Source organism: Herpailurus yagouaroundi, unplaced genomic scaffold (genome assembly GCF_014898765.1).
Source record: "Herpailurus yagouaroundi ecotype Mexico unplaced genomic scaffold, PumYag 186, whole genome shotgun sequence".
NCBI classification, from domain to species: domain Eukaryota; kingdom Metazoa; phylum Chordata; class Mammalia; order Carnivora; family Felidae; genus Herpailurus; species Herpailurus yagouaroundi.
In genome coordinates this window covers 28,081,744-28,109,732 of record NW_024412417.1, presented here as the reverse complement: position 1 = coordinate 28,109,732, position 27,989 = coordinate 28,081,744, and the positions used below count along the sequence as shown (strand labels likewise).

At 40.8% G+C, this 27,989-nt stretch overlaps 1 protein-coding gene across 6 annotated transcripts in view; it reads left to right on the top strand.

Moving 5' to 3' along the window:
* Nucleotides 1–27,989, top strand: part of SAMD12 (sterile alpha motif domain containing 12) — a 392,536-nt gene that overhangs the window by 196,391 nt on the left and 168,156 nt on the right. For all 6 annotated transcript variants that reach the window (XM_040494293.1, XM_040494294.1, XM_040494292.1 and 3 more), the window contains exon 4: nucleotides 27,478–27,618. In XM_040494293.1, the coding sequence (XP_040350227.1) occupies nucleotides 27,478–27,618 (141 nt within the window). The remainder of the gene's footprint in view (nucleotides 1–27,477; nucleotides 27,619–27,989) is intronic.

Genomic DNA, 27,989 nt, shown 5'->3' with positions numbered 1-27,989 from the left:
CTTAGCCAGGTTCTTCAATTCATTAGTACAGTTTGTTTTCCAAAATACTGTAGGCAACAGTTTTTCTAGAATTTCCACCACTGTGTAATGAGGGTTTCCTTCCCTCCATCTTCCAACAGTGTTTTCCTCACTTTCCCTGTAACATTTTCCTCACTCAGCCTTACTGAAGACATCCTCAAGGTCTTTCTATCTTTTGCCCACTACCTGGTGTTAAAGTCACTATGACTTGCTATTTCAGCACCTCACTTCTGGTAACAAGTTCTGTTAGTTATCTATTGCTGTATAACAAAGAACCCCCAAATTTTGTGGTCTTAAAAAGCCATTTTATTTTATCTCAGAGATTTTATGTTTAAGGAATTGGGACAAGGCTCTGCTAAGTGATTGTTCTGTACCTTGGAATGTCAATTGAGGTAGGTAAGTTGGTTCAGAAGGTGCAACATGGCCTGCTTACATGTATGGGTCAGGAGATGTGCTCCACCTGAACCATTCACCTACATGTGGCCTCTCCAACATGGTTATTTTAGGGCAGGTGAACTTGTTATGTAACAGGTAGCTTCCTCAGTAGAATAGCAAGCATCCCAGTTTCCAAGAAAATGATTAATGGCTTTTACTGACAGCAATGTATGTTGGTTAGAAGAAACACAAACCCACCCAGATACAAGAGGAAGGGACATAGTTCCCACCTGTCAATGAGAGGAGAATGAAAAGATTCAAGTCTATATTTTAAAACTACCATAGGGACCATTAACACAGGTAGTATTTCATATGAGATAATTTTCATATCCCTTGTAGAGAGAATTGAACTTGAGCTTGGACTGTCTGTATTCCTTTGTATTCAATTAGACATAATTTCAGCCTTCATCTCCCCAAATCTTGCTTTCTTGCAGTTACAATCTTTTTATAGCACATCACAGTGTAAAACACTTTGGAACATGTACGCCCAATATGTGTAAATACTCTAACATATCCACATTATAAACAGATAACTTTGTGATCAAGCTCATGATAATAGAAAATTAAAATGGATCTGGTAAACTCAAATGTAAAATATTCTTAAATATCTTGCTAATTATGATGACTTCATATTATCACATTTCAAGGCAGAAAGATCTACTTAAAACTACATTCACAGTTAACAACAGTGAATATAAATATGTATATTTGAATTGGTCTTTCTCAATACTTTTGAATTCAGGGACCATTTTCTTGGGTGATTGGTATATTATGGCTTTTACCACATAGTGTAGCTAATTAAATGTTTTCCATTGAAGTAAAAAGTGCCAGTTTCACCATTTTACTGGTTTTCAATAACCATGTTAACTTTTTTTGTCTTGTATTTTAAAACTGTTATAGGCTACAGATGCATTTAACTAAGCACATGTAGATACTACGCATCCCAGTACACTGATCAGGGACCAGTGAGTGGGGGTAGCACTGCTGTCCCTCAAGCCTATGGAATCTCACTTTGCTCTCGGGGATATTGTACATACACCATTACCTTCCAACTAATGGAGTCCTTTTTTTTTTTTTTTTTTTTTAATATAAAAAATAAGATAGGGGAGCCTGGGTGTCAGTTAAGCATCTGACTTCAGCTCAGGTCAGGATCTTGCAGTTTGTGAGTTCGAGCCCCGCATCGGGCTCTGTGCTGACAGCTCAGAGCCTGGAGCCTGCTTCAGATTCTGTGTGTCTCCCTCTCTCTCTGCCCCTCCCCCGCTTGTGCTCTGTATCTCTCTGTCTCTCAAAAATGAGTAAATGTAAAAAAAAAAAAATTTTTTTTTAAAGAGTTCATTTTTTGGTTTGACTCTTTTTTTTTCCCCTTTGCTCATTTGTTTCTTAAATTCCAAACTGATGGTTACCATGGGGGAGGTGGGTGGGAAGTGATGGGGTTTAAGGGGTGCATTTGTCAAGTTCACAACACTTCCTTATATGGTAGTGTTGAATAACTGTACTGTACACCTGAAACTAATATTATACTGTATGTCAACAAACTGAAATTTAAATGAAAAGTTAAAAAATAAAAAATAAGAATATGTAGCCTGATTTTTTTTTGACCACACCCTAACGGTCTTCTGACACACCCCCTGGAGTGCAGACTTGTCATGATGAAAGCAATTGACATAGAGAACCTTCAATAAATGTTGCATTAATTTTTAAAAATGTCTGACGCAAAGTAGGCACTCAGTATTTGTTGAGCTAGAAGGAAATTCCTGTACCTGCAACAAAAATAAAATTGCAGAAATCTCCATCGTTCTCAACAACTCACCTCCTCCATGAGCTAGTCAAAATATTGTGGAAGATTAGAGCTTATTTTCCTATGAAATACATTCCCACTGGAGGCCACTTTGAAAAATTAACTTTCTGTATCAGTGATGATTAACAATTTTTCCTCCCCTTCACACCCTTCCTATTTGTAACTTCATCTTGATGTCTGGGGTTTTACATTTCATAACAGTCTCATAAATCATTTAATTTCCTTCCAACAATTAGCGGAGTTGGGTTAGCAGTATTAATATCCTTTTCTTTATAGAGGGAGAGCTAAGGCATATTGAGTTGAAATTTCTTGCTGAAGGCCTTAACGAGTGTCTGTAACCATGCTGGGATTAAATGTTTAAGATTCTCTCTCAGAAGCTTTACCTGGGTTCCTTTGAGCTACTGTGGCTTTTTGATCTTATCTTGAAATAAGAATTCTTGATGATTAAATAAATGGACTTTATCTTAGACCAGCAAACAGTAGAGCTTTCAAAACTAAAGGCGGTTAGCAAAGCACATTCAATATCAATGGTATTTTTTGGGAATAGAGTTACTCTAAAGCCTATTAAGTTGAAAAAACTAGGATGGTGGACGATTTGGTTCTTTCAGAATCCTTTTGAGGAAGGTGAAAGATGAAAATTTGTCCACCTCTGCCCCATATTTTTACATATATGCATACACTCGTGTAAACCTCACTGAGCTCATGACGTGGAATGCTATCTTTCCAGTGGAGTCCCTTGTGCCACCTCCCAGCTGATTGTCTTCAAAGTGAACCACTTTTTCTGACCTCTGTCACCAAAGATTGGATTTATTCATTTTTAAATAAGTGTTTAATAAGTCTGTTGGTAGGTATTAGAGCATAAAATTGAAAGAGTTCTGCCATTTCCCGGGTTTCTGAGCAAAGCAGAACTTTTCTGATGGTGATATTGGGTAGTTGTTCAATAAGGAGGCTGGGATCGTGGAGAGAGTGGAATAGCAGTGGTGCAGAATTGAAAACAGATTCCCAGACGGAATGGAAGGTCCAGGTGAGGATGAAGAACATGACTTAGCCTGTAGTGGTACAATTTTCGCTGGTAATACGTCAGTTGGGAAAGCAGATGGTATGATCTTTGAGTTTAGCGAGTCTTTTGAAGCATAGGTACAAGGGACACCAGATTTGAGGATAGTGTCAAGGGAGTCTGGTATGCAGCTGAGTGTAGGATTACAGTGAAAGTGAATGCACTTGGGAATCGATAGGCGTGGGGAAAAGGAAGGTACAAAGAACTTGAGGGTGCAGAACTGGAGTGTGATATCGCTGGCCAGAGAAGAGGTTGGTGATGAATTTTAAACTTTGAGAGCTCAGGGGTGCCTGGGTGGCTCAGTCGGTTAAGTGTCAGACTTCAGCTCAGGTCATGATCTCACAGCTCATGCATTCAAGCCCCACATCAGGCTCTGTGCTGACAGCTCAGAGCCTGGAGCCTGCTTCAGATTCTGCCTCCATCTCTCTCTCTCTTTCTCTGCCCCTGCTCTGCTTGTGCACTCTCTCTCTCAAATATAAATAAACATTAAAAAGTTAAAAAAATAAAAACAAACTTTGAAAGCTCAAATAATTCACAGTGATGACAATGGAGTGTGGTTATGAGGGTGGTGGTGGTTGAAGTAGGGTAATACTTGGATAATAGATTCATTTGTATGGTGGAGAGTAGGATTTAAAGTAAAAATGAGTCTGGGATACAAGTGCTGTAGTCCTCAAGGGATGTGGTTACAAGTGCCATAGTCCTCAAGGGATGTAGTCCTCAAGGAATGGGAAGGTGGCTGCGATTGGAGGATGGCACTGAACATCAAAGGGAAAGGATCTCTTCTGAAAGACCAGACTAATAGGGGTGCCTGGGTGGCTCAGTGGATTAAGCGTCCTACTCTTGATCTAGGCTCAGGTCTTAATCTCATGGTTCGTGAGATCCATCCCCTGCTTGGGATTCTCTCTCTCCTTCTCTCTCTCTTGACTTCCTTTGTTCATGCTCTTAAACTTTACAAGAACAAACTAGTAATTTGGAAGCAGCAAGAGGAAGCTGTTGTCAACAATCACCCTGGACCCACCTCACTGCCCCTCCAGTGACATTTGTCAAGGAAGCAAGAAGGAGGACATTCGTAGTTGATTATTTTAAAAATAATTTAAATTATAAAGTAAACTTGAGATTTTGTTCTGTGCATTGTCCTTCCTAGTTGACTGAATGTAGAAATATAGGGCTGACCTCCCTCTCCTCCCTTAACATTTTTCCTGCTGAGTTTATCACTTTGTGATTTATTTTAAGAATGCATAGTGTTTATTTTAACCTGTCACATAAGAAATGTTAGAGCCAGGAATTTCAGGGAAAGCCTTGTGTATTTTTCCTCTTTAAGACTCTTTTCTGGTCAGAGGGAAATACTTAAATATGGTTCAATCCAGTTTATGTAACTTAGTTAAATCAACATACCCCAGCCTCCTGAAGTCATTGAACCTTGTATTTGTCCAGGGAAATCTTTATTTATTTTTTTTTTTTCAATGCTATAGAGAGAAAACCAAAAAGAGTCAGCAAGATTTTCCTTGTTATCTATGTGGGCATATGATTTCTATCGATTATTAATACTTACTAACAAAAGATATTTTCTCCAGACTTCCTTTATAGTCTGGGAACATGAGGCTAAAAAGGAACTTAATAAAATCTGTGAAGTCATTAGTGGCAAGGACCAAAGGGCTTTCAAACTTGTTTTCCAGATTTTCAAATTCTTGGACAAAGTGGTTTACCTTTTTCTTCTTCCTTCCTCCCTTCCTGCTGTTCCCTCCCACCCCCGGTGTAACTTATATATAATAAAAAATGCAAATTGTAAATGTACAGGTCAATAAAATTTTATACATGTGTAGCCTCATGTAAACCTCACTCAGCTCATGACGTAGAATATTTCTGTCATTACTGTAATCCCTCGTACCTCCTCCCAGTTGATTATCTTCAGAGTGAGCCACTATTCTGAATTACTGTGATAGATTTTTTTTTAAATTCTTTTGTGTATGGCTTTTTTCACTTAATATTTTCTCAATAAGATTTATCCATGTTTTCAAGTATCACTGTGGTCTGTGGTTTTTCATTAATAATATCTCATTGTGTGAATTTTTCCTAATTTCTCTATTCCATTGCTAAGAGACATTGGATGATTTCCAATTTGGAACTGTTTTGAATAAAGCTGCCGTGAACAGTCTTGCACATGTCTTCATGAAACGAGTACTCATTTCCATACGGAGGAATGGAATTTCTGGGTCTTAGGTATATTCAGCTTAATAGGTACTAACAGGCTGTTAAGAGTAATTATTTCAGCTTACGCTTTGACCAGCTGTTCATGATAGTTCATACCATCCATATGCTTGTCAACACTTGGTATTGTTAGTGCTGTAATTTTAGCCATTCTAGGAGAGTTTTAAAAATAGTTAAAATAAGTCAATTTTAAAGTACATAAAAGAAAGTTTAGGTTCAAGCAGAGGACCATTAATTTTACAGAGTTTGTTAGAGTACCACAAATAGAAAATAGTAAAGGATTTGTTACACTGATATTTCTGTAAATATAAGACCAAAATCACCTTTCTCAGCCTCCTTCAAGGTGTTTGGTGAGTATACATACTCCTGGCCTCACCCCCATCCACTGAGTCAGAATTCCTGTCCCTGAATTCTGCATGTATACCAAATCCCTTATTAACTGTTACAGACCTTAAGGTTTGTATGTACAACACTACATACATACTTAAATGACGGAAACCTCAACTGGCAACTGAGAAACACTGAGTTAAATCTATGTTGACTGTTCTAGAGGCTAACAATTGAGGTTATCTCAAATCAGGACAGCCTCAGAAAATTTCAGCCACTCTTGGTATCAGGTGTCTAACATACGAGTAGTTAGAATTCCAGAAGGAAAAGAGGGAATGAAGCCAAGGGAATTTTTAAATTTTTTTCAGGAGGCCGAGAATTGTCTAAAATTAGCACAGGCACCAAACCACATATCCCAGAAGGTCCTAGAACACCAAGTAGAATAAATACCAAAAATCAACAAAACGTATCACGCTGAGACCTATCCTGTTGCTAAAGACCAAATGCAATATACTGTCTGTATTCCAAAGACATGGAAGCATTTTTGTCATTGATCACCCATGGCCTTCTGAATTCTGGTTATAGGTTCTTCTAGTAGGAGGGATAGGTTCTTCTCTTGTTCTTCCACCTCATCAGAACTTTCTCCCATTTGTTTCTCATTGTGCACTTGACTGTATTAGTTCATGCATGATAGGCCTGTCAAATGCCAGTCTTTAAAGTTGACCCCTTAAGGTCATTTTCTCCAAATATTCACAACTTATTTTTAGAAACTGTTTTTTGTTGTTTTTAATTTAATAATGGCATCTCTTACTAGGTCCTTACTGTGGGTCATGTACTAGCTATATATGTATATCATCTCTTTAATCTGCATTCTCATGGCAACCTTATTAAAGAAATACTATTTTTTTTTTAATTTTTTTTTCAACGTTTATTATTTTTGGGACAGAGAGAGACAGAGCATGAACGGGGGAGGGGCAGAGAGAGAGGGAGACACAGAATCGGAAACAGGCTCCAGGCTCTGAGCCATCAGCCCAGAGCCCGACGCGGGGCTCGAACTCACGGACCGCGAGATCGTGACCTGGCTGAAGTCGGACGCCCAACCGACTGCGCCACCCAGGCGCCCCAGAAATACTATTTTTTTAATACATGTAGAAACTGATGATAAAAGAACTTCAGATATTGTTCAAATTTCCAAGCAAACAAGTAAAACAGCCAGTATTGAAACCCAGGCAATTGGACTTCAAAACTGCTACTTTTTTTCCTATCTTTATTGAGCTATAATCAGCAAATAAAAATTGTACATATTTAAGATACAAAACATATTTTGATATATGTATGTGAAGGAAGAAAAACTACTCTTAATCATCTCAATTTTTTAAAAAAATGCCACCACCAGAGTGATTGTGTATGTGATCCTTCTGAAATTATACCAGACCCTAGTCTCCATTTCCACTGAGAATTATATCCCAATTTGCTCAACAGGTTAGGGCACAATTTACCTCTTTACCTTTGTTTTCATTAGCCCAGTTGCACAGCGACCTGGTTGAAATGAACAGACTCTTGAATTCTGAGCATTGCCTTAAAGGAAAGGGCAGGCTGGAGTGTGGGTGCAGTGCACCCACACAGGCAGATGCTAGTCTCAGTGTTTGTGTGGAGAAACACGACACCTCAGGAGAGAAGCTTTGTACCCACTCCCCAGTGCAGGGTGTGTGGGTGGACTCTTGATTCGGATTCTGATCAACTTCAGAGGTTGCTCACCAGCAAGTTCTTTTTACCTTGTTTTACTATGTTTTCTGGCAGGCTTCTCCTTTTAAGTGGCTTACAGCAACTAGTTAGTACCGTACTTTTTTTTAATGACGAAAAGAATAAAAGATCAACAAGACCATGCCTTACAAAGATTTATATTGTTAAAGGTCACACGGTGAGATCTGAAGAAGCTTACGATTTGGGGGTGATTCTGATGTGATTATCTTGGTAAATGCCAGCGTCCGCCCTGTTGTGCTTTATCAGCCTGAGCCCCGGCTCCTGTATCTCCTCCCTCACCAGCACACTCAGAAGAATGTGTACTACTAACCTTTGCTCTTTGCTAGAAGAGAAAGCAGGTTTCTAAGGGTTAAGTTACATTCCTTAGATGAAAGGTTGGCGTTTTGCACACAATAATATCCTTTAGCCTTTGACCCCTCTGGCTTTTCTGGCTGTAAGTTCCCTATAAACCCCAATCCCTGGACACTTTGTCCTTGTAGAAATCCCAGGCCTTGCCTCTCAAAGTTTTATCTCCTTGATGCTTCGGTGTTCCATTGTTTGCCTCTCCTCTGCATCTTACATATTTCTCTCTGATATTTTGATCTGTGAGGACTTGCCTTTGATTAAGGGCTCTGATCCTTAAATGTTCTGTTTTACTTTGTCCACTTTTTCAAAAGATTGGAGGCACCTTGGGTGACCAGACATCTCTGGCATATTGAATCTGGGTGTCGAATGCATATACTTTCTTTGATAGATGACCTAATAAGCCTTTTCCATCTCTAATTTCAGTGATTTTGTAATACTGAATTATTTCTTTTTGTGAGCATACAATTTTCTTCCCCTCTAACTTTCCTGTGTTGTATAGGTTTTCGTAATTACATGCAGAGGGTTGTTTAGAATCTAATCTCGGAAACATGTGCCTTTTTTCTTATGGCAAGACAAGGAAATGGAGCTTCATAAATCAGAATAGTGAGCTTAAAATATAATTTATAAGGAACAAATAAAGGAAATGTAAATCATGCTCAAGAAAGGCTCACTTTCATCTTAAAAGTTGGAATGAAAAATCATGTGGCTACATTTGTAAGTGATGAAAAGACATGCTGAAAATAAAATCTCAAGGTTAAATGTAGAAAGCACATTTAGTGTGTATCTGAACAATCCTGATATCTTTAAAACTTTTGTTCCTGCGTGCATGTGTGTGTGCGTGCATGCATGCGTGTGATCCCAGCAATGGACCTCCTGACTTAGCTCATTTAAAAGGTGAATTCTTATGGGTTCTGACTTCTGCGTCTTCACAAGCTTTTAATATTTTAAATAAAGCCTAGAGCTGTAATCAATCCAAAAATATATGGCACCTTAGGCAAAAAGGAACCTGGGAGACTGTTGCTTTACTATGAAAGAAAGTCTGGAAGAAATGTTAATAAATTCAAAGTTTCAGATGTGTCCAGTTTGCACACCCCTCTGATGAAGAGAGAACTCTAGGAACATTCAAAAAGCACATATGTTCTTTTTGTTAGAAGCAAGATAAAAAAATGATCCAGGTGGCTTGGGTTAGGATGGTGTGCCGAAAAATACAACCCAAACCAAGAGAAACTTGATGTTCGAACACAGATTTAGGATTTGAGACCCAACAACTCCGTAAAGTCGTTTCTAAGGATGGTATCCTCTAATTAATTCTTCAGTTTAGGCATATTTTGGAGCTATTCTTTACCATAATAGTGAAGTTGTAACGTTTGACATCTTTATGTAGAAGACTTAATTTAACCAATACAGTTTTCATTGAATTCAAGCTGTTGATGTTATGATAGCAATACATTTATCAGTTAGAAGATGGTTTTTCTATCTCACTTGTTTTTAGTGGCTGTTCAGTATTCATTGGAATCAGCCCTTCCTTCTGACAGAGGCTGTCTCCTGGCTTGTGAGGGCATATGTTCTCACAGACACAACATGGTGGAGTGTGTGTTGATTTACAGATTTTTGTAGCTGAAGGCATGTATTCTGCTATGCTCCGTTACTCTGCATGCAGAGGAAAACATTTTGATTGTAAAAGCAAGCTTACTTCAGTTGTTGAGAAGATGGACCTTTTGCATGGGCAAAAGGACAATGCTGCATTTCCCTGTGGCTTTGCTATTTCTGATGGACCTAATTTGTTTTTCTGGGTGTCTCCCAATTTAAAGAAACCCATTATACCAAACCCAAATTTACACAATGAGGAATCAGTGAGTCTCACTGATTGTTTTTGTTATTCTTTTACCAAATCCACATTTTTATAAGAAATTTGCTCAAATTAATGTTCAAATTAATGTGTGGCATAGTGATGAAAAGTCCAGGGTTTGTAAACTCCAGTGGTCCCAGGAGTGACTCAAGGTATCAGCTCTAACAGCTGGGAAGACTTTGTCAGGATTCTTCATCTCTCTGGGCTTTAGTTTTCTCCTCTGAAAAATGAGAGAAATCATGTGCCTGCCTGTGAAAATACAATGAGGAAGTTCATGTCCAACACTCTTCATGGTGGTCGGCATATAGCAAGCCTTCAGTAAGATGGATCTTACATAGGTTTCCATGTATGCAAGAAAGTATGTGTATGTGTGTGTGTGTTTATACCTATGTATTTTATGTTCAGATACATAGCGTGCTATGATTATTTAGTGTTACCAGTGTTTTATGGAAAACGAGGCACACTTAGAAAATCAATAGATGGTGTGCACGTGGAATTTTTAGCAGATTTATCTTGCTAATTATCTATTGTAGAGGCCACTCTTAAAATTCATTTTCATTCCCTGCACACACACCTACTAACAATGGAGGTAGATGACCTAGAAGTGTGCTGGCCGGTACAGCGAAGCCACCAGGGCTGTTTTAAAGTCACCACAGGCAACATGTGATGTTTATTTCAGAGAATCGATCAGGTACCCTTTGCCCGGTGAAACCCTGTGAGAGTTTCATGTCCCCAGAAAGCAGGCTCAGAGGAGAAGATCTGCATGTTGGAAGTGTCTTGGGTGCTATCCTTTTGTTCAGCATCTATGGAGGAAGTGAAAGAAGCGGGTTGGGCAGAGGGAGAAGTCAGGTTGTGATTCAGTCACAATAAGACCACGGTCAGTCCCAGCTCTGGGGTTGTTCCAAGCTGGGGGTGGGTTACCTTGGGAGCCTGGGTCTTTATACCTTCTTCCCCAACTGTCCACCAGGCATTGGATGCAGGCTGCTCTCAGAAAGAGGGGCATGACCTGGGCTAAGTGGCTCTTCTCAGCTCAGGTTTAAAGAAAGGTTGACACCAGGCAACACTCCCTTGCAGGGAGTTTCCTCTTTTAAGTTTATATGCAGAGAAAGGCCAGACTACAGAATGGGAGGAGGAGATGAGTTTTGGAATTGAAAAATAATAATTGAAAATTCTATCCCTTGCTACCCATGTGATCATAGTTATTCAAATTGTCAAACCCCATTTTCGTCCTTTTAAAAATGGGGATAATAATTGAACCTGTCCAGAGGGCTGTCCCAAAGAATAAATTGAAGAATGAGAAATTGTTCATTTACACCTAGCTCCTCATAATGGTCCAATAAATAAAGATGTTTTTATTATTGATAATGATCATGTTAACAGTTTGTGGCTCCATCTCCATGCAACTCTGTACCTTTGTCTGTTGGGCCAAACGAAAGCTATCTAGCCTAGGAGGAGAGTTCAGTGATTGAGTGGCCTGAAGTATTATCCCTTCCCTCTTCACATAGTTGTACGCCTAGGGTTCCTTCCTATACATCAAGGACCTTCCATTTCAGTAAGTCACATATTCCAGTGACCACACTTAGACTTGTCAGCATTCGGCACCAACGGCCCCATCTCTTTCTTGAACCACACTCCTCCTCATTCTCCCACCTTTCTTTCCAAGTCTCCAGCCATTCCTTAGAGGTGTCCCTGTTAGCTCATCTCACTGGTCTACCCACTTAATGCTAGAGCTCCTCAAAGACTCAGTCTTAGGGCCACCACCCTGTTCATGCTTCCTTTCTCTTTGACTGTAGGTTTGCATGTCAACTCTATGATGGGGGCTCCACGCTAAACCCCAGACCTGACCTTTGTTTAGAGCATGTACACCTACATGCCAACTTTACATTTTTGTTGACTATCTCATAGTTCAGATTTATTGCCTATCTTCACCAGAATTATTGATCTTTTCCCTTGAATTTGCTCACTCAATATTCCCCACACCACCAACTGCACTTTATTCTATTGTTCAAACCAGAAATACTGGGATCATCCTTAACAGTCCCTTCTCTTCTGCCTCAAATACCTAATCTACCACCAAATCCTTTTGATTCTACATGCAACATGCACATTTTCCCATCAGCACCTCTCTAGAAAAAGCAACGACCATCTATGGGCTCAACAAAAGCTCCAGTCTCCTGACCAGTTTCTCTACTTCCAGATGTCACACCCTCAACTGAGACTATTTTGATAGCCAGAGAGAGCTTTAAAATATAAATTGTATCATGTCACTGCCCTGCTTGAAGCTCTACACTGACTTCTCTCGCACTTGCAGCAAATAATGAGATCCTTGATTTACCTCCAAGACCATGAATGATCCTGCCCTTGGCTGCCCCTCTGTCTTCCTCTTGAGCTCCTGGCCTCTGCCCTTCCCACAAACCCACCTCATTGGCTTTCTTGCCTTCTCTGAAAGCAATATTCCACAGAATATTGTGCATTTTTTCCTTTGCCACATTTTTTCCTTTCACTCTTTTACTCTTGTCTTTTTCATCCTTCATCTCTTAGCCTTAAGGTCCCGTCACATTTGCTTTCACCCTACCTCAGTCTCACTTGGGTTTCTGCTGTTTCTCTCATGAAGAGCATTTTGGTTTCCTTTATTGAAAGTATTTATTTGGATGTCACTAAACAACTCTGTGAGCACAGAGACCACATAGACTGGATTCACCACGGCTTATACCCAGCATCTAGTCGAATGGGTGATGTTAGAAGATCATTAATTATTTATTAAATGAACACTGGACTTCAATTTTTTATAGATTAAAAAAATTGTTTTTAACATTTATTTATTTTTGAGAGACACAGAGCATGAGCAGGGGAGGCCAGAGAGAGAGAGGAAGACACAGAATCTAAAGCAGGTTCCAGGCTCTGAGCTTTCAGCACAGAGCCTGACACAGGGCTCAAACCCACAAACTGTGAGATCATGACCTGAGCTGAAGTCAGACACAGCCCACTGAGCACTCGGCTGCCCCAACATTGGACTTTTCTAAATAGAGGTATCATGAATTTGAATCAAGCATCCTGGTTCGAGTTTTTGCCCTGCCAATTACTAGCCATATGACTTTGAGCAAGTCACATCACTTTTCTGAACCTGTTTTCTTTTAAATGGGGATGATACCATTTCTTCTCCCTTTCTCACAGGAGAAACTTATTCATTCATTTAGCAGCACTTTAATAAACTTCTACCAGCTGCTGAGTGCTGGAGTTGCTCAGTTAAATGAAGCCCACATTCTCTTCATTAAAGAGCCCAGAGTTTAGAAGGGAAGACAGGCATTTGAACAAATTCACGATTATAATATAGTAAGTGTAAAGGTAGAAACCTATTTGAGGCACATCTTTAATCTGTATGTTTAATTCGAAAGAAATGTGTTGAGCCAGATACTGTACTAGGCATTTTCAAATGTATTACCTGTTTAACTTGCACACAGAAAACTCCAAGTGACCAAAATCATTATTCCCCTTTTACAGATGAGGAAACTGTGACTCAGTGGCATTAAGCTGTCCAGGTTCATAGCACCCATGTATGGAGGCACCAGTCTTCAAACCCAAACATTGTACTACAAGTTCAGGTCTCTACCCCCTCCCCAGAAATTAACATGATTAGAGTATAAGTTATTAATCACATTATTGCTAAAAGAATGAACTAATATTGAACTAAAATTTTTATAATCAAATCTAAGTCAGAAGGAAAAAAATCATACCAAAGAATCTTGCTTTTTCCTTCAACTTCCTGTTTTTCCAACTTATTTGGGGTTTATTTTGATTATCATTTGTAACTGATTATAAAGAGTTCAGTATCGATTATAGCATGCCTTTATTCGTACCCACAGTGAACAAAGTGTTACTTACAACAATAATTTGAAATTTGAAACATTTCAAGGTTGGAGAACCCTCGTACATGGCCGTCCCAGAACACTGGCTCTAGTGTGCTTGTTGGAGAAAACCCAAGTTGACCTTGTTTTGTTTCTTTCCAAGTAATTCTTGAAATGTCTCATTGCAACTTAGAGCTCTTTAGGAAAAAATATCAATTTGAGATTACTTTAAATATCTTATAAAGTGGAATTATAAAAAGGGAAATTAAGGGGAAAAAAGGGAAATTGAGGGCAGTGAAGTAATTTGAGTCCTCAAGCAGAGGTTGAGTAACAATGAGCAAAGGCATGTGCTACTTAAGTGTTGGTATTTGTAGTTAGCATGGAGATGGCATACATTTCACCTGTGAGAACAAAGGAGCCACACTGCTGATCATAGGCTCACCTGTGACTAGTCCTCAGTCTTAGGACTGATCATCATCTTCCATTGCTAACCTCTATTGAAAGCTTTCATGTGTCAGGCACGGTGCTAAGTGCTTTTGTGTATCATCTCATTTATTCTTTATAAATATTTCCAAGATAGAGGTACCCTTATCATACCCACTGATAGGATGGAAAAATGAACTTGCCTAAATCAGCTTAAGTAACTTGCTTCAAGTAGTGTGTCATGTAAGCAGTAGTGACATGATTTGTACTCAAGCATCTGACTCTATGGGTTATGCCCTTAATCATTGTAAAGCCATTTGTCCATGTTGTGACAGCCATCCAGTGCCCCTTCCCCTGTGCTGCCACTCTTCAGGAGTGATCAAACTCATCACAGCATGAGCCCTTCTCTCATTCTGTTCTTCCCACCTTTCTCTCGTTCTAGCATTATAATCTCTGAGCTGAAAGAAAGAATAAGAGAAGAAAGCTGTTATCCATTCTTGTCTCCCACCCCACAATCATTAGCACCATCAGCAGCCTGGACTATTGGATGGCTGTTGCAAGCCTACAGGTCTTTTTGCAAAGTCAAGGTATTGGCATTGCAGAGATAGGAAAAGCTAGTCAATTCAAATGTCCGTGACAATGCAACATGGGACTGCTTTCCTTAGGGTCTGCCACATTCTCTAACTTCAGTTTCCTTTGACAGAGTTCATTGTCTTACTGTCCAAATATTATTTCACTAGTTTATCAAATAGTTTCCTGGATGTTGATAGTATATAAATGAAAAGATATACCTTTGCTTTAAGGACATTTAAGTAAGGAAATAGAAATCCTTACTGTAGCACTTACCAGCTATATTTTACCTTCCAAAGGTGAGGTTGCAAAGGGAGTCAGGGGGCACTTTCTGAGAAAGACAGGCCTGAGGCAGCCCTTTAAGCCGATCAGATAAGAAAAGAGGGAAGTCATTAAAAGGGGAAATGTATGGAGACATAGACATAGATAAACGAGACTGAGAATCTGTTCACATTGCTTATCTTAATACAACTTTTAGTGATAATAACCTATTGACATCAAATTTTGGGCTTCAAGCTTGGTGAACTTATTTTTACTCCCTTTTGGAGGACAAAAGAACATTATGTTGATGTTCATTTTCATTATTTCTTCAGCATGGAAGCAGTGTCAGCCAGTTAGTCAATGTTTATGATCTTGGTTCCCTCAAATTTTAGTCACTTATCAGATAAGGAAACTTCAGTCAACTTTTTTTTTTTTTACTCCACTAGGCCCCTTAAGTTAAATGTCATTTGAAGTGCTATGGTTATGGGCTCAAGACATTTCAACATCAAATGCATGGAACTTTTTACTTGTAAAACTGGGTTGGGATCCCCATTCTGCTATGTGGTTGCTTTGCTGCTTTATCTCCATGAACTTCTGTTTCCTCATTTTTAAAATGGAGTTAAGAGTACTTTCCAGGGTGCTTTATGGATTAAGTGGGACAATGAATGGAAAAAGGTCTGACACATAGTAGGTGCTTTTCCCAAAAGTAAGTTTTGTGTTGGTTTACCTTCTCACCCACCAGAAGTCCCATGAACCTTCCATGCTGAGGATTAGTCTGTCTCTTGGAGATGAGCATTTTAAGAATCCGTTGGAAGCAAACCTCCTGATAAATGGTTCTTAAGCTGGGGATTTTGCCCTCCAGCAGACATTTGGCAAGACTCTAGAGACTATTTTGACTGGCCCAACTGGAAGCAGGTGCTATGGGCATCTAGAAGCCAGAGACTCTGCAAAACAGCCTGTTACACACAGGACACCTACCACCCCACAACAAAGAATCTAGCCTCAAATGTCGACAGTACCAAAATTGACCGAGTTAAGCAGATAAGTTCCACTCTACTTGCATACCTTATTGATAGCTTTTGAAATTTGGCATGCAATAAATAGAATTTCATTTTCCTTGTTACCCTTCACTCCTGGTAAAGGATTTTAGCTGCCACCACGAGGTTCCATTTCCATCCTTTCAAGTAACCCCATCTGTTTTGGAGTGACTTACACCATGCCCCAGAGGATCTTGGGTGGGCTCCCTACCTTTCTTTCTTTCTTAAAGTGGCAACATTATTTCCTATTTGCTTACTTTCTTGGCTATTTAATCAGGACAACATGAGAAGAGAGGGTCTCATAGCATACCCAGAAACTGAAGCCTAACAAGGTATATCTTCACAGTGAAACAACCAGGCAGCTAATAACTGTTTAATCCAGCCCTGACTTTCAACTCCAAACTCAAGACCCCTTTCTTTCTACCAGAGCTTTCCTAATAGATCTTATGGTCCTCATGGTCATTGCTATGGTTTTATCACATAATTGCTTTAAAGCTGTTTAGTGCTTTCTGATCTTACATCACAGGTAATTTTTCATCTCCTCAAAGGCAGGAGTACTGTTTCCGTGTCTTTTGCTGAATGTATCTGGAGCTGGGACAATACTCGTTGCTTTTTCTACTAAAAAAATACCTGATACTAATACAGTTAAACATTTAAAAGTTTAAGGTAAAACAAATCCCTACATATCAAAAAGAGAAAGTCAAGTAGCTTTAAAATTTTTTTAACATTACTTTGGCTGTGAGTCACTAGTTCAAATTAATCCACATGGAGACGCCAGTATGCCCCGTGCCCGTCTTCGGCATATGAACATTATACGTGTTTGGCTATTGTGGCCGTGAGCAGATTATCACAGGCTGGGAGGACACTTGTCAATAGAAATCTCAGGTGCTTCTTGGCAATTAATTTTAAAAGATGTCTAACGCACAGTGGGTTGCTCACCTTGTGCACTCAATTAACAGAGAATCCCAAAACAATGCATACAAATGCTAATAAATAAAAGCAAGCATACCAAGAGGTTGGGTCTACCTATCAAAACCAGAAAAGACCTTGAAGGTTGTTTACGACATCATAAATCTTCAGCTATAGTCTCCGTTATGTTGGTACTAGATTTCTTTGCTTCAAAAATCTGCTCTGAGGTACAAGGGAAGTAATTACTGAGTCTTCCCAGGGACTGAAACAGAATCCCCAAACAAAGTGTTTTAGAGTTTTCTTAAATTAATTTTTGAAGGGGATTTGGTAACTCTTCGTACTACCAACAACATAAAAGGATTTAACCTTTAATTTACTGTTTGGAAGATGTACATTCCTCCAAAAAAAAAAAAAAAATAGTGCAAGGCCACATTTTCAATCTGAAAAGCACTGTAATATAATTTCTTTCTGAGTTTATATTTCAGATGGGAAATAACATTATCCCAGTTTCTTCCCATTAACATCATAAGTACGTGAATATATTCAACCAAAAAACTAGTTTGTCTAAAACAGTCTGTTTATCCCAGACTGGTTTAAAAAACAAAACAGAAAAATGTACAGTTCCCATCAGTATGGTAAATTACTTACAGTACTGCAATGGAAATAAATGTCCATCAATCCTTCTCTTAAGCACAGAGAAGAGGCCTTCAATTAATGGCTAATCATTCTTAATGTAACCAAGTGAGTGACCAGGCTTGGCAGTGGGCTGTGCTCTCAGGTAGAAGTGAGAAGAGATTTATTGGTCTTGGAAGGTTTTGCACACGTTCTTGCCAGCATATGAGGCAATAGTTTGGCTGACCTCAGAGTCCTTGTTAGCTCTGGTATTGGTGATTCGCAGTCACCTTTAGGAAATCAAGCACTGGGGTGGGGGCTACTTAAAAAGATGGATTTGCAAGGCACATCCAGGTTATAAAAACTGGAGGGGCGAGTTCAGACTAGTCTTCAACTACCTTTGGACTCAGTAGCTGTTAAGTAGGCTGTAGAGAATGGAATCTCAAAACTTGGAGTCTGTTCCTAAAGTCTGATGAAACTCTGAAGGTGAGGTTGCCTGAATTACTTTCCATTGCGAGTGGGAGGGATGTGGGGGAGGGAAGGTTAAAAGTCAGATGTTGCAAGTGGCAACTTGTGAGCTGAATACGACCCATATACATGAATTGTTTGGCTCTCATAGTATGGGAAAATAATGGGCAAATATTAAATTGGGAGGATTCATAAAACTTCTAGATTTTCAGTTGTTAATTTAAAAATAGGAGAAGAAGCAACACTTAGCCTGTATTCTAGCAGAGCAAAAATGGGTTGGAATTGCTCATTTTAGAAAATTAAAAAACCGGTGTCCAATAGGCTATGGTCCACCTAATCCCTGTTGTCCCTTAGAGTCGTTCTCTTCACACATTTGACAACATTTGAGTTTGTGACCTCTGGTCACAAATTGGATAAGGAGTTTGCTGGTGCATCAAATAGAAGTATGCAGTCAGATTTAAGGTGTATTCCAAACAATTTGTGAGGAATAAAAATACCAGAATTTCCCAGTGATTAACTTTTGAAAGCCAGTTATTGTAGAATAAGTTCATATCGTCCCTACTGGCCTACACCATCAGGGGCTTTCTTGAAATGGAAATAAGAGGGACCGAGTAGGGACTCAACCATGCATTACACATGAGCTTTTATCTGTAAGTCAAGATTCCTTTGGGTGCAGATGGTATAAATGAGCTCAACTTGCTAACCTCTCCCACCCCAATATTGACTTACATACATGAGAAACCCAGGGGTATCTGACTTCAGGCAAGGCTGTATTCAGGAAATCTCATATTGTTATCTTCCTTTCTCATTCTTTTTTGTTTTTCTCTCAGCTCTGCTCCCTCCGTTGGCTTAATTCTCTAGCAATTTCTCTCTGTATGTTGGCAAAGGTAGCCACCAACAGCAAGTCTAGGCTTATGTTGTCCCTTGGGACATGATCTAAGAAAGAAAGAGACTTCTCTCTTAGAAACCATGGCAATTCTAGTGAATTTTAGCAATTCTGATGAATTCTAGTGCACATTACTAGAACCAATATTACTTTCACCAATATTTATTTAGTGCCGACTTTGAGTTTGGCTCTAGCGAGGTGCTTGGAGACATCCATGAAGCCCTGATCTTCTGGATCTTACATTATGGGAGGAGGTGGAAGGGAATCAGAAGATGAAAAATAAACAGAATAAGCAGGAACATTATATAGTACTGTAGATGTGGAAAGTACTACCGGGATTTTTTTTTTTTTTTTAATTTTTTAAAGGCCCATGGGGTGAGAAGGACCAGTTCCCAAAAGTCAAAAGAGATTCTTTTACCAGAAATTGGCAGGGGTACAATGTAGGCAAAAATGAGGTATTTATATTAGTCCTATAAATGGGAATGTTTTACAACTATGAACATCATCCCTTAAGTGCTGCTTTGGGGTGGACAGAGAAAGAAAAAGCCTGACTCATCTATAGGGTAGACATCATGAAATGGCATATAAGACCCCTCATGATGTGTTCCTTGCCTCAAGCTTCACATGCAACAATATCAAGTTTCTTGGAGTTCCCTAAATGCACCTTTTGGTTCTCAGATACCTGTCTTCGTCTATGCTGTTCCCTGTGTCTTGAATGCCCTTCTCCCTCCTACTCATCTCCTTGGCTTTTGTGGGGGTTTTGGTTGTTGTTCAAGGACCCTAGCTAAGTTAGGTGCCCTTCCAGTAGGTTCTTAAAGAGCTTGTGTTTGTCCCTCCATGGGGAAATCATCGTCTTTTCGTCAGCCTACCTCCTACTGACATAATATGTTCAGTTCTTGGTGCAGATGTAGATAGTCTGTATGGTGGAGAGGATGAATCTGTTTAAAGGCTACTCTCAAAGACCACTCAGCCCCCTGTGATACTCCACCAAGTGAAGGCCATCACAGCCTTGAGTATCATGAAGTTATACCAGTGTTTGCACTCTCTGGCTTTAAGGCATCAGAGATGATGACCTTTTTCTGCTCCTTAGTCTCTTGCCTGCCCTATTGGTGCTCTCTACACAAGAACTGGCAGAAATGGGTTTGGGGGACACATAAGGTCTGTTTGAAGAATTCTTGGGTGGCAGGTTAGAGGGTGGTTAAGAGCATGGCCATTATGTATATTAGTATCTCACATCTGCAGCTTAGTAGGTATGTGACCTCCAGCTGGGTATAGTTGCTCTTAATCAGGTCCAGACAATAGTAGTATCTTCAGAGACCTGTTGAAAGTGAGGTAATCCATGTAAAACTCCCAGGACAGTGTTTAAAACTCCCAACAACTGTTCAGTAAATGTTTACTCTCATGATCATTGCTATGAAGAGAAGGAAGCATTCTCAGCCAGCCAAAGAACTATAGGACCCTTATTGCATGAGCTTAGTGTTCATGTTTGCAAAGGACATATATATGTCATTTGATCCTCAGACACTATGAAATAGTGTCATTTTCATCCCCATTACAGACGTGAGAAAACTAAGACCCAAATATGCTTGCTTAGGCATTTATACCTTTTAGCTCCCAGTTCCATGCTGTTGCCATTACAGCTCTCTCCGTCTTTCTTTGTTCCAGATTTCCCAACTTTGTAATGACGATGAGATGGAGATTCAAGGGTCCAGGCTGTGGGATGCTGGCTCTGTGTCCAGCACCCATCACTGGTTGCTCTTGACCAGCCAGGAGTGGGGTAGGGCTAGGGACATCTACCTGATGCTTGATAGGGGACTTTACCTGAGAGCAAGTTTGGAGCTAACAGAGGGCACAAGTGACCCTTTCTCTGGGGAGCTGTAAGTGACCTCTATTTCTAGCAGAAAGGAGGCCCTGTAGGACAGCCTCTTCTCTGAGAAAATGGGCAGTCCCCAACCACTTACAGTGGCACTGAGACTTCCCAGTAGGGTAGGGCCTGAAGCCACATCCTTTGTGCTCCTGGCAGTTTACCCAGAAATTTCCACTTGTTCACTCTGGCATATAATCATCCATCTTGAATAGGTGTGACAGGGCTTCCGTTACAGTTCTCTGAGCAGAAGGTAGGAGACACCTGAACTAGAGACCAAAGACCAGATTGGGCCTGAAGATCAGAGACGCGTATCCAGACCTGCCTTCCCCCCTTTTCATGTGTGGCTTTCGTCAGTTCCCCCTCTGAGCCTCAATTCTCTATGTGGAACACGATAAATTTCGTGCCATCTTCCAAAGTCTCAAATATTCCTTCCTGCTTATGGTAGAGTGAATGATGGCCACCCAGAGGTAGGAAGTCCTGATCCCTGGAACTGGTAAATGCTTACCTTATAAAGAAATAGTCCCCAAACATGTGGTCTTCACATGAAGAGATTATCCAGGATTATTTTGGTGGACCCTAAATCAAATCACAAGCATGCTTACTAGATAGAAGCAGAGTGAAAGGACACACACGGAGAAGAAGAACGTAATGTGAAGATACACACAGATTAGAGTGACATGGCCACCAGCAAAGGGATGCTGGAAGCCAGCAAAAGCTGGAAGTTTCAAGAACCAGTTGTCCCTTTCAGCTTCCAAGGGGAGTGTAACCCTGCTGACACTTTGATTTCAGCCCAGGGAAATGGATGCTGGACTTCTGGCTTCCAGAGCTACGTGGAATACATTTCTGCTATGTTAAATTCCCCCGTTTGCAGTCTGTTACAGCGACTATAGGAAACGAGTACACTGCTCCCTGTGTCCATGACCTGTCATCCATTCTTGCTGCCTATCTGCCCATCGAGGCTTACAGTCCCACTTGGTGCCTGTTGAAAAGAAGCACAAGACACTTGTCTTTTCTTTAAACCCGCAGGAAAGCAAAGTACTCATTTAGCGTCAAGTTCCCTATTCCTTTTTACTTGGCATCTGCGGTCACCACCAACACAATACAGCCTCCACCCTCTGCTATTTTCAGTTTCACATCGTCCTGGGAGTCAGTTTCCAGCCAAGTCTCTTCATCAGAAAAGATAGTAATTTAATGACCTTGAGATCATCAGTATGTGAGTAAAGAAGAGAACATTCATTTAGTAAAACTAGATGTATTCATTCAATAAATATTTCTTGAGCATTGCATGCAGCCATAGGGAGTAAGTGACAGTAGGGAAGCTGACAGTGAAGATACTGACTCTTATAGAGCTGGCATTGTGGTGGACCACACTTGATAAAGCTTTCACGTATATGCTCAAGCTTACATTGCAGCAAAGTACTAATTTTCCAGGCCTGTTAGCAGGGCATCAGATCCACGTTTCTGCTGGGTGAACTTTCTCATCGAATATCCCCTGGCTTGAGCTTCTGCAGAGGGTCCTAGGTAGCATTTTTAGCACTGAAACCATTTTTGGGGGTCAAGCAGTACAGAACTTGGGTCATAATGGGTTTCTTGTGTTTCTCTAAATTCCACTGGGATGTGCTCATGCTCACCTTGCCCCAGTCAGCTCAGAGCTTTGGGATCGGAGAAGAATGTTGAAGGATTGAAAGCACTACAGGGAAGAAGGAAGAGTATTCTAATCATCCTGCTTTGTTTCATTCTGTTCTTTTCATCACTTCTCTATATCCCAGATGACTTCAAGAGAAGAAAATAGCACTGACACTACCATGATTTCCTTTGCCTCTAACACACCTCTCTCCAAGTAGTGACTCAACTTCCTGCGCTGCAATGGTGCCCCCCTCACATCTCACACTGAAAACCTGCATCATCTTTGAGGTCTGCCTTTTGCTCACACCCCACTTCTAGGTGTCACAGTTCAGAATTCTACTACTTATGACTTCTTCCCCTCCACCCTCGTCCAAGGCACCAGCACCTCATGGTTTGACTACCATGGCAGTGTGCTCACTCTTCCCACTGTTCCTTACCTACCCCCCTCCACACCCCCAGTCTGTTCCCCACATCGTGACCAGAGGGATTCAGTACATGAGATCCCACCCACGTCATCCCTTGCTCAAAATTTCCCATATTCAGAATAAAATCCAAAGTCCTCGCCAAGGCCTAGGAGACCCTGTGTGATCTGACACCTGCTTTCTTTCAGGCCTCATTTCTTATTTTTCTCTCATCTACTCTGCCCTAGTGACGCTAGCCTTCCTGCCATTCCTCTGATTGCCTTGACACTTCTGGATGCTCCAGTGTCACCTCTTGAGGGAGGTCTTGCCTCTCCACCCAAACTACAAAGTGCCATCCTTCCAGTAGGAGTCCCTGCGTGTCAGTTCATTTGTAAATTGTCCGCCTCTCACACTAAATGGTAAGCTCCATGAAGACAGAAGATACTGCTCCTCTCCACAGCCTAAGTACCCAGAATAGTGTCAGGCATACAGTGGTGCTCAATAAATGCTTAATAAAGGAAAGAAGTAAAAGGTCAGCATATGATCAGTGTGAAGGGCTTTAAGTCTTTTCCTACTCTAAGAACCTAGCAGCCTGCATTAATGAAATACCATTTATAACCAGTTTGGAGTATCAGGACATTTAGTTGGTGTTTCTCTTTTGATACTGAATTGATTTTTCTCGATTCCTCCCCTGTCTAGACAACTGACTGCAGAGCAAGGTGCCCAACACACTCTCGGGAGAAAAGGTGGGGAATGTAAAAGCCATAACAGCACGCCTCTGTCGGAACATTCTCTGTCTGCAATAGTGGTATCCCTTTTCATCCCTGGGGTTGCTGGACTTCTTAAAAAATCTTTGCTTTATCCAATGGTCTTGGTCTGACTAACGCTTACTCCCAAAGTCCTAGGTTAAATATTCTTTTTTTTTTTTTAATTTTTTTTTAACGTTTATTTATTTTTGAGACAGAGACAGAGCGTGAGCATGGTATGGGCAGAGAGAGAGGGAGACACAGAATCTGAAGCAGACTCCAGGCTCTGAGCTGTCAGCACAGAGCCCGACGCAGGGCTTGAACTCACGGACTGCGAGATCATGACCTGAGCCGAAGTCGGATGCCTAACCGACCAAGCCGCCCAGGCACCCCTAAATATTCTTTACTCAAAGACAGCTTCCTGGACCAAGTTAGGTCACCCAGTTCTGTGATCTCCTATTTGTTCTTTCTTAGGACTTCTCACATACGTGTAAACATTTATCATTTACTGCCTGTCTTGCCATTCTGAAGGCACCAAGATTGACCCTGTCTGTCCTGTTCATTATACTCAAAGTGAATAACAAAGTGACAGGGACATAGTGGGTGCTCAGTAAGTGTTGAATTAACAATTGGATATTAATGCTAAGCAACAAAAAGTGACAATATACGTTGCAAAAATAAAATGTGGTTGTTGATTGATGACTTAACACTTTCCTGACACCAGCATCAGAAGCAGATCCACTTTTATTTGGATACTATTTTGTGGTCACTATTTTGTAGTCAACAGTAGGTGGTGGGACAGGCAGTTAATGGGACTTTTCCTGCTGAAAATGATCTAATTATTGGGCAGATTTTTCAGAACCATGGACCTTCCATCCAAGAAAGACAGTGAGTCAGATTTTGTTCATAACATCCTCAGCGTGCAGATCATGATCTGTTTTAGAAGTCGTTTTATCAGGAAATTCTTCTGTACAATTCCCCATAATCTCCCTTCTTGTGATCTAAGCCTTTTGGTTTCCTCCCAAAGAAGAGAAAGCACAACCAAAGGTATAGTAGGAGGAATTCGGAAAAGCTCTTGTGTTGTTTTTTTTTTTTTTTTCAACTTCTCAATTTTCCTTCCTACAAGATGGAAATAATAACATCTATTTTCTCAGGATTTGGATAAAACCGTTTGAACAGCTGAGTATTTAACATGTGACGTGTTGATAGGCACTATTGTTTGTACCACAAAGTCTTCAATGCACAGATTTTTATAGCTATTGGAATTTTGTAACTTGCGTTTTCAGAGCTGAGGCTGTTAACCCACCCGAGTAGGAGGTAACATTCTGATAGGGCTTTTAGCTACACTTTGACCAGTCAGGTACATTACTGGAAAGGCTGAGGCTACAGGTCCTCGGGGGCCACCAAAGAGAGAAGCTGAGCCATGCACACCGGAACAAAATCCTCACTCTGACTTACTGCACTGTGCTCTAATGACAGACCAGCCGACTTACCGTGACCGAACCCCCATGTGTGTTACCATTGCCTCAGCGGAGCGGGCTCCTGAATGTCACACCTTGTGAAGCCACAGCTCAGTTAATTGCTGAAAGGAACAGAAATAAGAATGGGTTATCTACGTGAGATGTTGAGAGGGATTCAGATCATCTGAACTTCAGGGATTTTTTTTCTTATACAGTATTTGTAAGTTGAGAACATGTATAGAGAGTTGGAGGTCTTATTTGGAAGCGGGTTATCCACATAAAGGCTGCCAAATCCCATTCTGTAGTTTTCTAATGGAACTTCAGGACCAAGATCTGACAGTGAGGAGAGCATTTGATGGCAGGGCTGTCCTGGAAGCCTGGGACTTGGGCTCACCACCCCCTTAGTTCTCTACCTTTTAGTATGTCACTGCCCAGAAATTACGAAAGGGAATCTGAATCCATTGGTTTGATTTCTTAAAAATATGTTAAATTTCAGTCAAAAGACCAGTTGTTGCTCTAACAAATGACCACGAACTTCATGGTATAAAGCCACACAAGTTTACTGTGTTCCAGTTTTAGAGCTCAGAAGTCCAAAATGAGTCTTACGGAAAAGTCACAGTTTTGATAGAGATGCTTCCTCATGGTGAATATGAGAGAGAATCCATGTCCTTGTCTCTTACAGCTTCTAGAAGCATGAATTCCTTGACTTGCAGCCACCTCACTCTGACTTCTGCGCTCATTGTCACAACTCTGTCTATGACGCTCCTGTCTCTTTCACTTATAAATACCTGTGTCATTAGATAGGACTCACCTACTAATGCCAGATAATCTCCCGTCTTGAGACCCTTACCATAATCACACCTACAAAGTCCCTTTTGTCACATAAGGTAACAAATTCACAGGTCCCAGAGGTGAAGACATGGACATCTTGGGAGGGGAGGGTGTTATTCTATCACAGGAGACAACCAGAACTACTTGAGTCTGTATATGCTCTTCATTTCCTTTCTCATGGCCACCACGATCTGCCTGGTGTTACCAAGCCTCAGCTATGGCTACCTCGGATTCCTTTCCCCTTGCCTCTCCTTCCTCTTCCACACGTCGATTTTACTGAAGCTTCAGAACACCACAGCTCACTGCACTCACTTTCTTGCCAGGCACTGGTCCAAAGCCACATCTGTCTTGGTGTAGTTCTTATCAGTGCCGCTCATCAAATATTTCTCTCCGTTTCCTGGCACATGCCAGAAGCCATGTGTGAACCTGTGTGGGTGGGAAAGTTCATGGGATTAGTTCCAGACTATGATTTGTAAATGACCTCTAGGCTGAGCCTTTTGTTGATGCTATGAGACCTTTTAATATCTTCTCTTTTCCCTTTGCTACAATAATCAACGTTCAAGGTGGATGGACTTACATTTGATATGTACACTAAACAGGAAGTAACCTGTATTGCAGCCACTGATATTTGGGGATCATTTGTTACTGTAACATGTTACCTAACATCCCACCTGATGCATTTAGCAAGGGCTAAAGGGAGGTAAAAAGAGCAAACGAAATAGATTGTTCCTACCTAGTTCTTTCCATTTGCCTGTCTCTCTTGTCCCAGGCCACATACACTTCCCTATTTCTCTGATGAAAATGTCCATGAACCCCACCTTGTGGCTATGGGGTTTCTATTCTGAGGAGGTAGAGAACTTATTTTCTGAAGTGCATATGATAATACACCCAAAGATAGACCATTGACCACAAGTAGTTGACTCTACCTCAGTTGAAATGAGAAAGGTGTGCAGGTACGACGATGGAGTGCTTGGGAAGCGGAAGACCAGGCAGACCTCCTGGGGAAAGAAGGGTTGGAAGGAAACCAGGCCAGGCTGCCCAGGACCCCGGGTGTCTGCACACTGCAGGCTCTTCCACCCGGGGGCTCCTGGTTTTGCAATCTTTAGATGCCCTCACTCACCCTGCTTCCCTCACCCATCAGGCTGCTGCAGCCCTTGCCTTGGTCCAGAGATTGGGATTAAGCTTTAGCTCCCACCAGCTGGAGATGGATCTCTAGCCCAGCACGAGGGCTGCAATGCCTACAGGTGACTGCCTGCAGATTAAAACTGGAACTTTAAATGCATGTTTCACAGAAACATTATTGTAACCTGGGTGAAACATTGGTGGAGTTTCTCTATAACCACACATACAGCATCCAGGTCTTCCGCTGGGCTCCTGTGGGCCAGCCTCAGGCAGGACCCATCACCCGACGAAGTGCGTTGTTTCTATGGAAACCTGCAATCTGTATCCAAAATACCCAGGTTAAAATTTTGCGATTTTATTTAACTCAGTGTGTTTTCAGTTGAGGATTGCCAAAATTAGATGAAAATTGGGGTTCTTTTTTTTTTAATTTGTGTGTTTTCTTTATCTGGATTATCAATTCTTCTTGTCAGTAAGAATAATCAAGGACCCTCTCTTCTAAATTATCTGTTTGGAAGGAAACTACTATTATGGCAGGGTTAGCCAAAACGAAGATGGAAATCCTTTCCGGCCATTGTTCATTTGCTTTTTCTTTTATTTCTTGAAACCCTGCAGGGCGAGCCCTGCTGAGACTCACTGACAAAAAGCTTGAGCGAATGGGGATTGCCCAGGAAAACCTCCGGCAGCACATCTTACAACAGGTGCTCCAGCTGAAGGTGCGAGAAGAAGTCAGAAACCTACAGTTACTCACACAAGGTACCCCGCTGCTGCCTCGTGGGTGGATATAAGGGGAACATGGGAAGAAAGAAACCATTCCCATCATAACAAAGGGGAGCCAGAGAGAAACTATTGTTTTTCTGCAGAATTGCTTTTATTTAAAAAAAAAAAAAAAAAAAAAGATATAGATGTAAAGGCCACTTCCCTCCTTTTCATAGGGAAACTTCTCTTTTTCATAGGTCACTGGGGGAAGGATGCACAAATAACGAATGAGCAAATGGAAATATCTCGTGACCTAGTTTCAAGGACATCACATATAGCTGTATAGGATGTGCCCTGCACAACCTAGAGATACAGATACAGTTGCACCCCCTAGAGTTGTACAGTGCAGCCCAAGCTCTCTTAGTCTG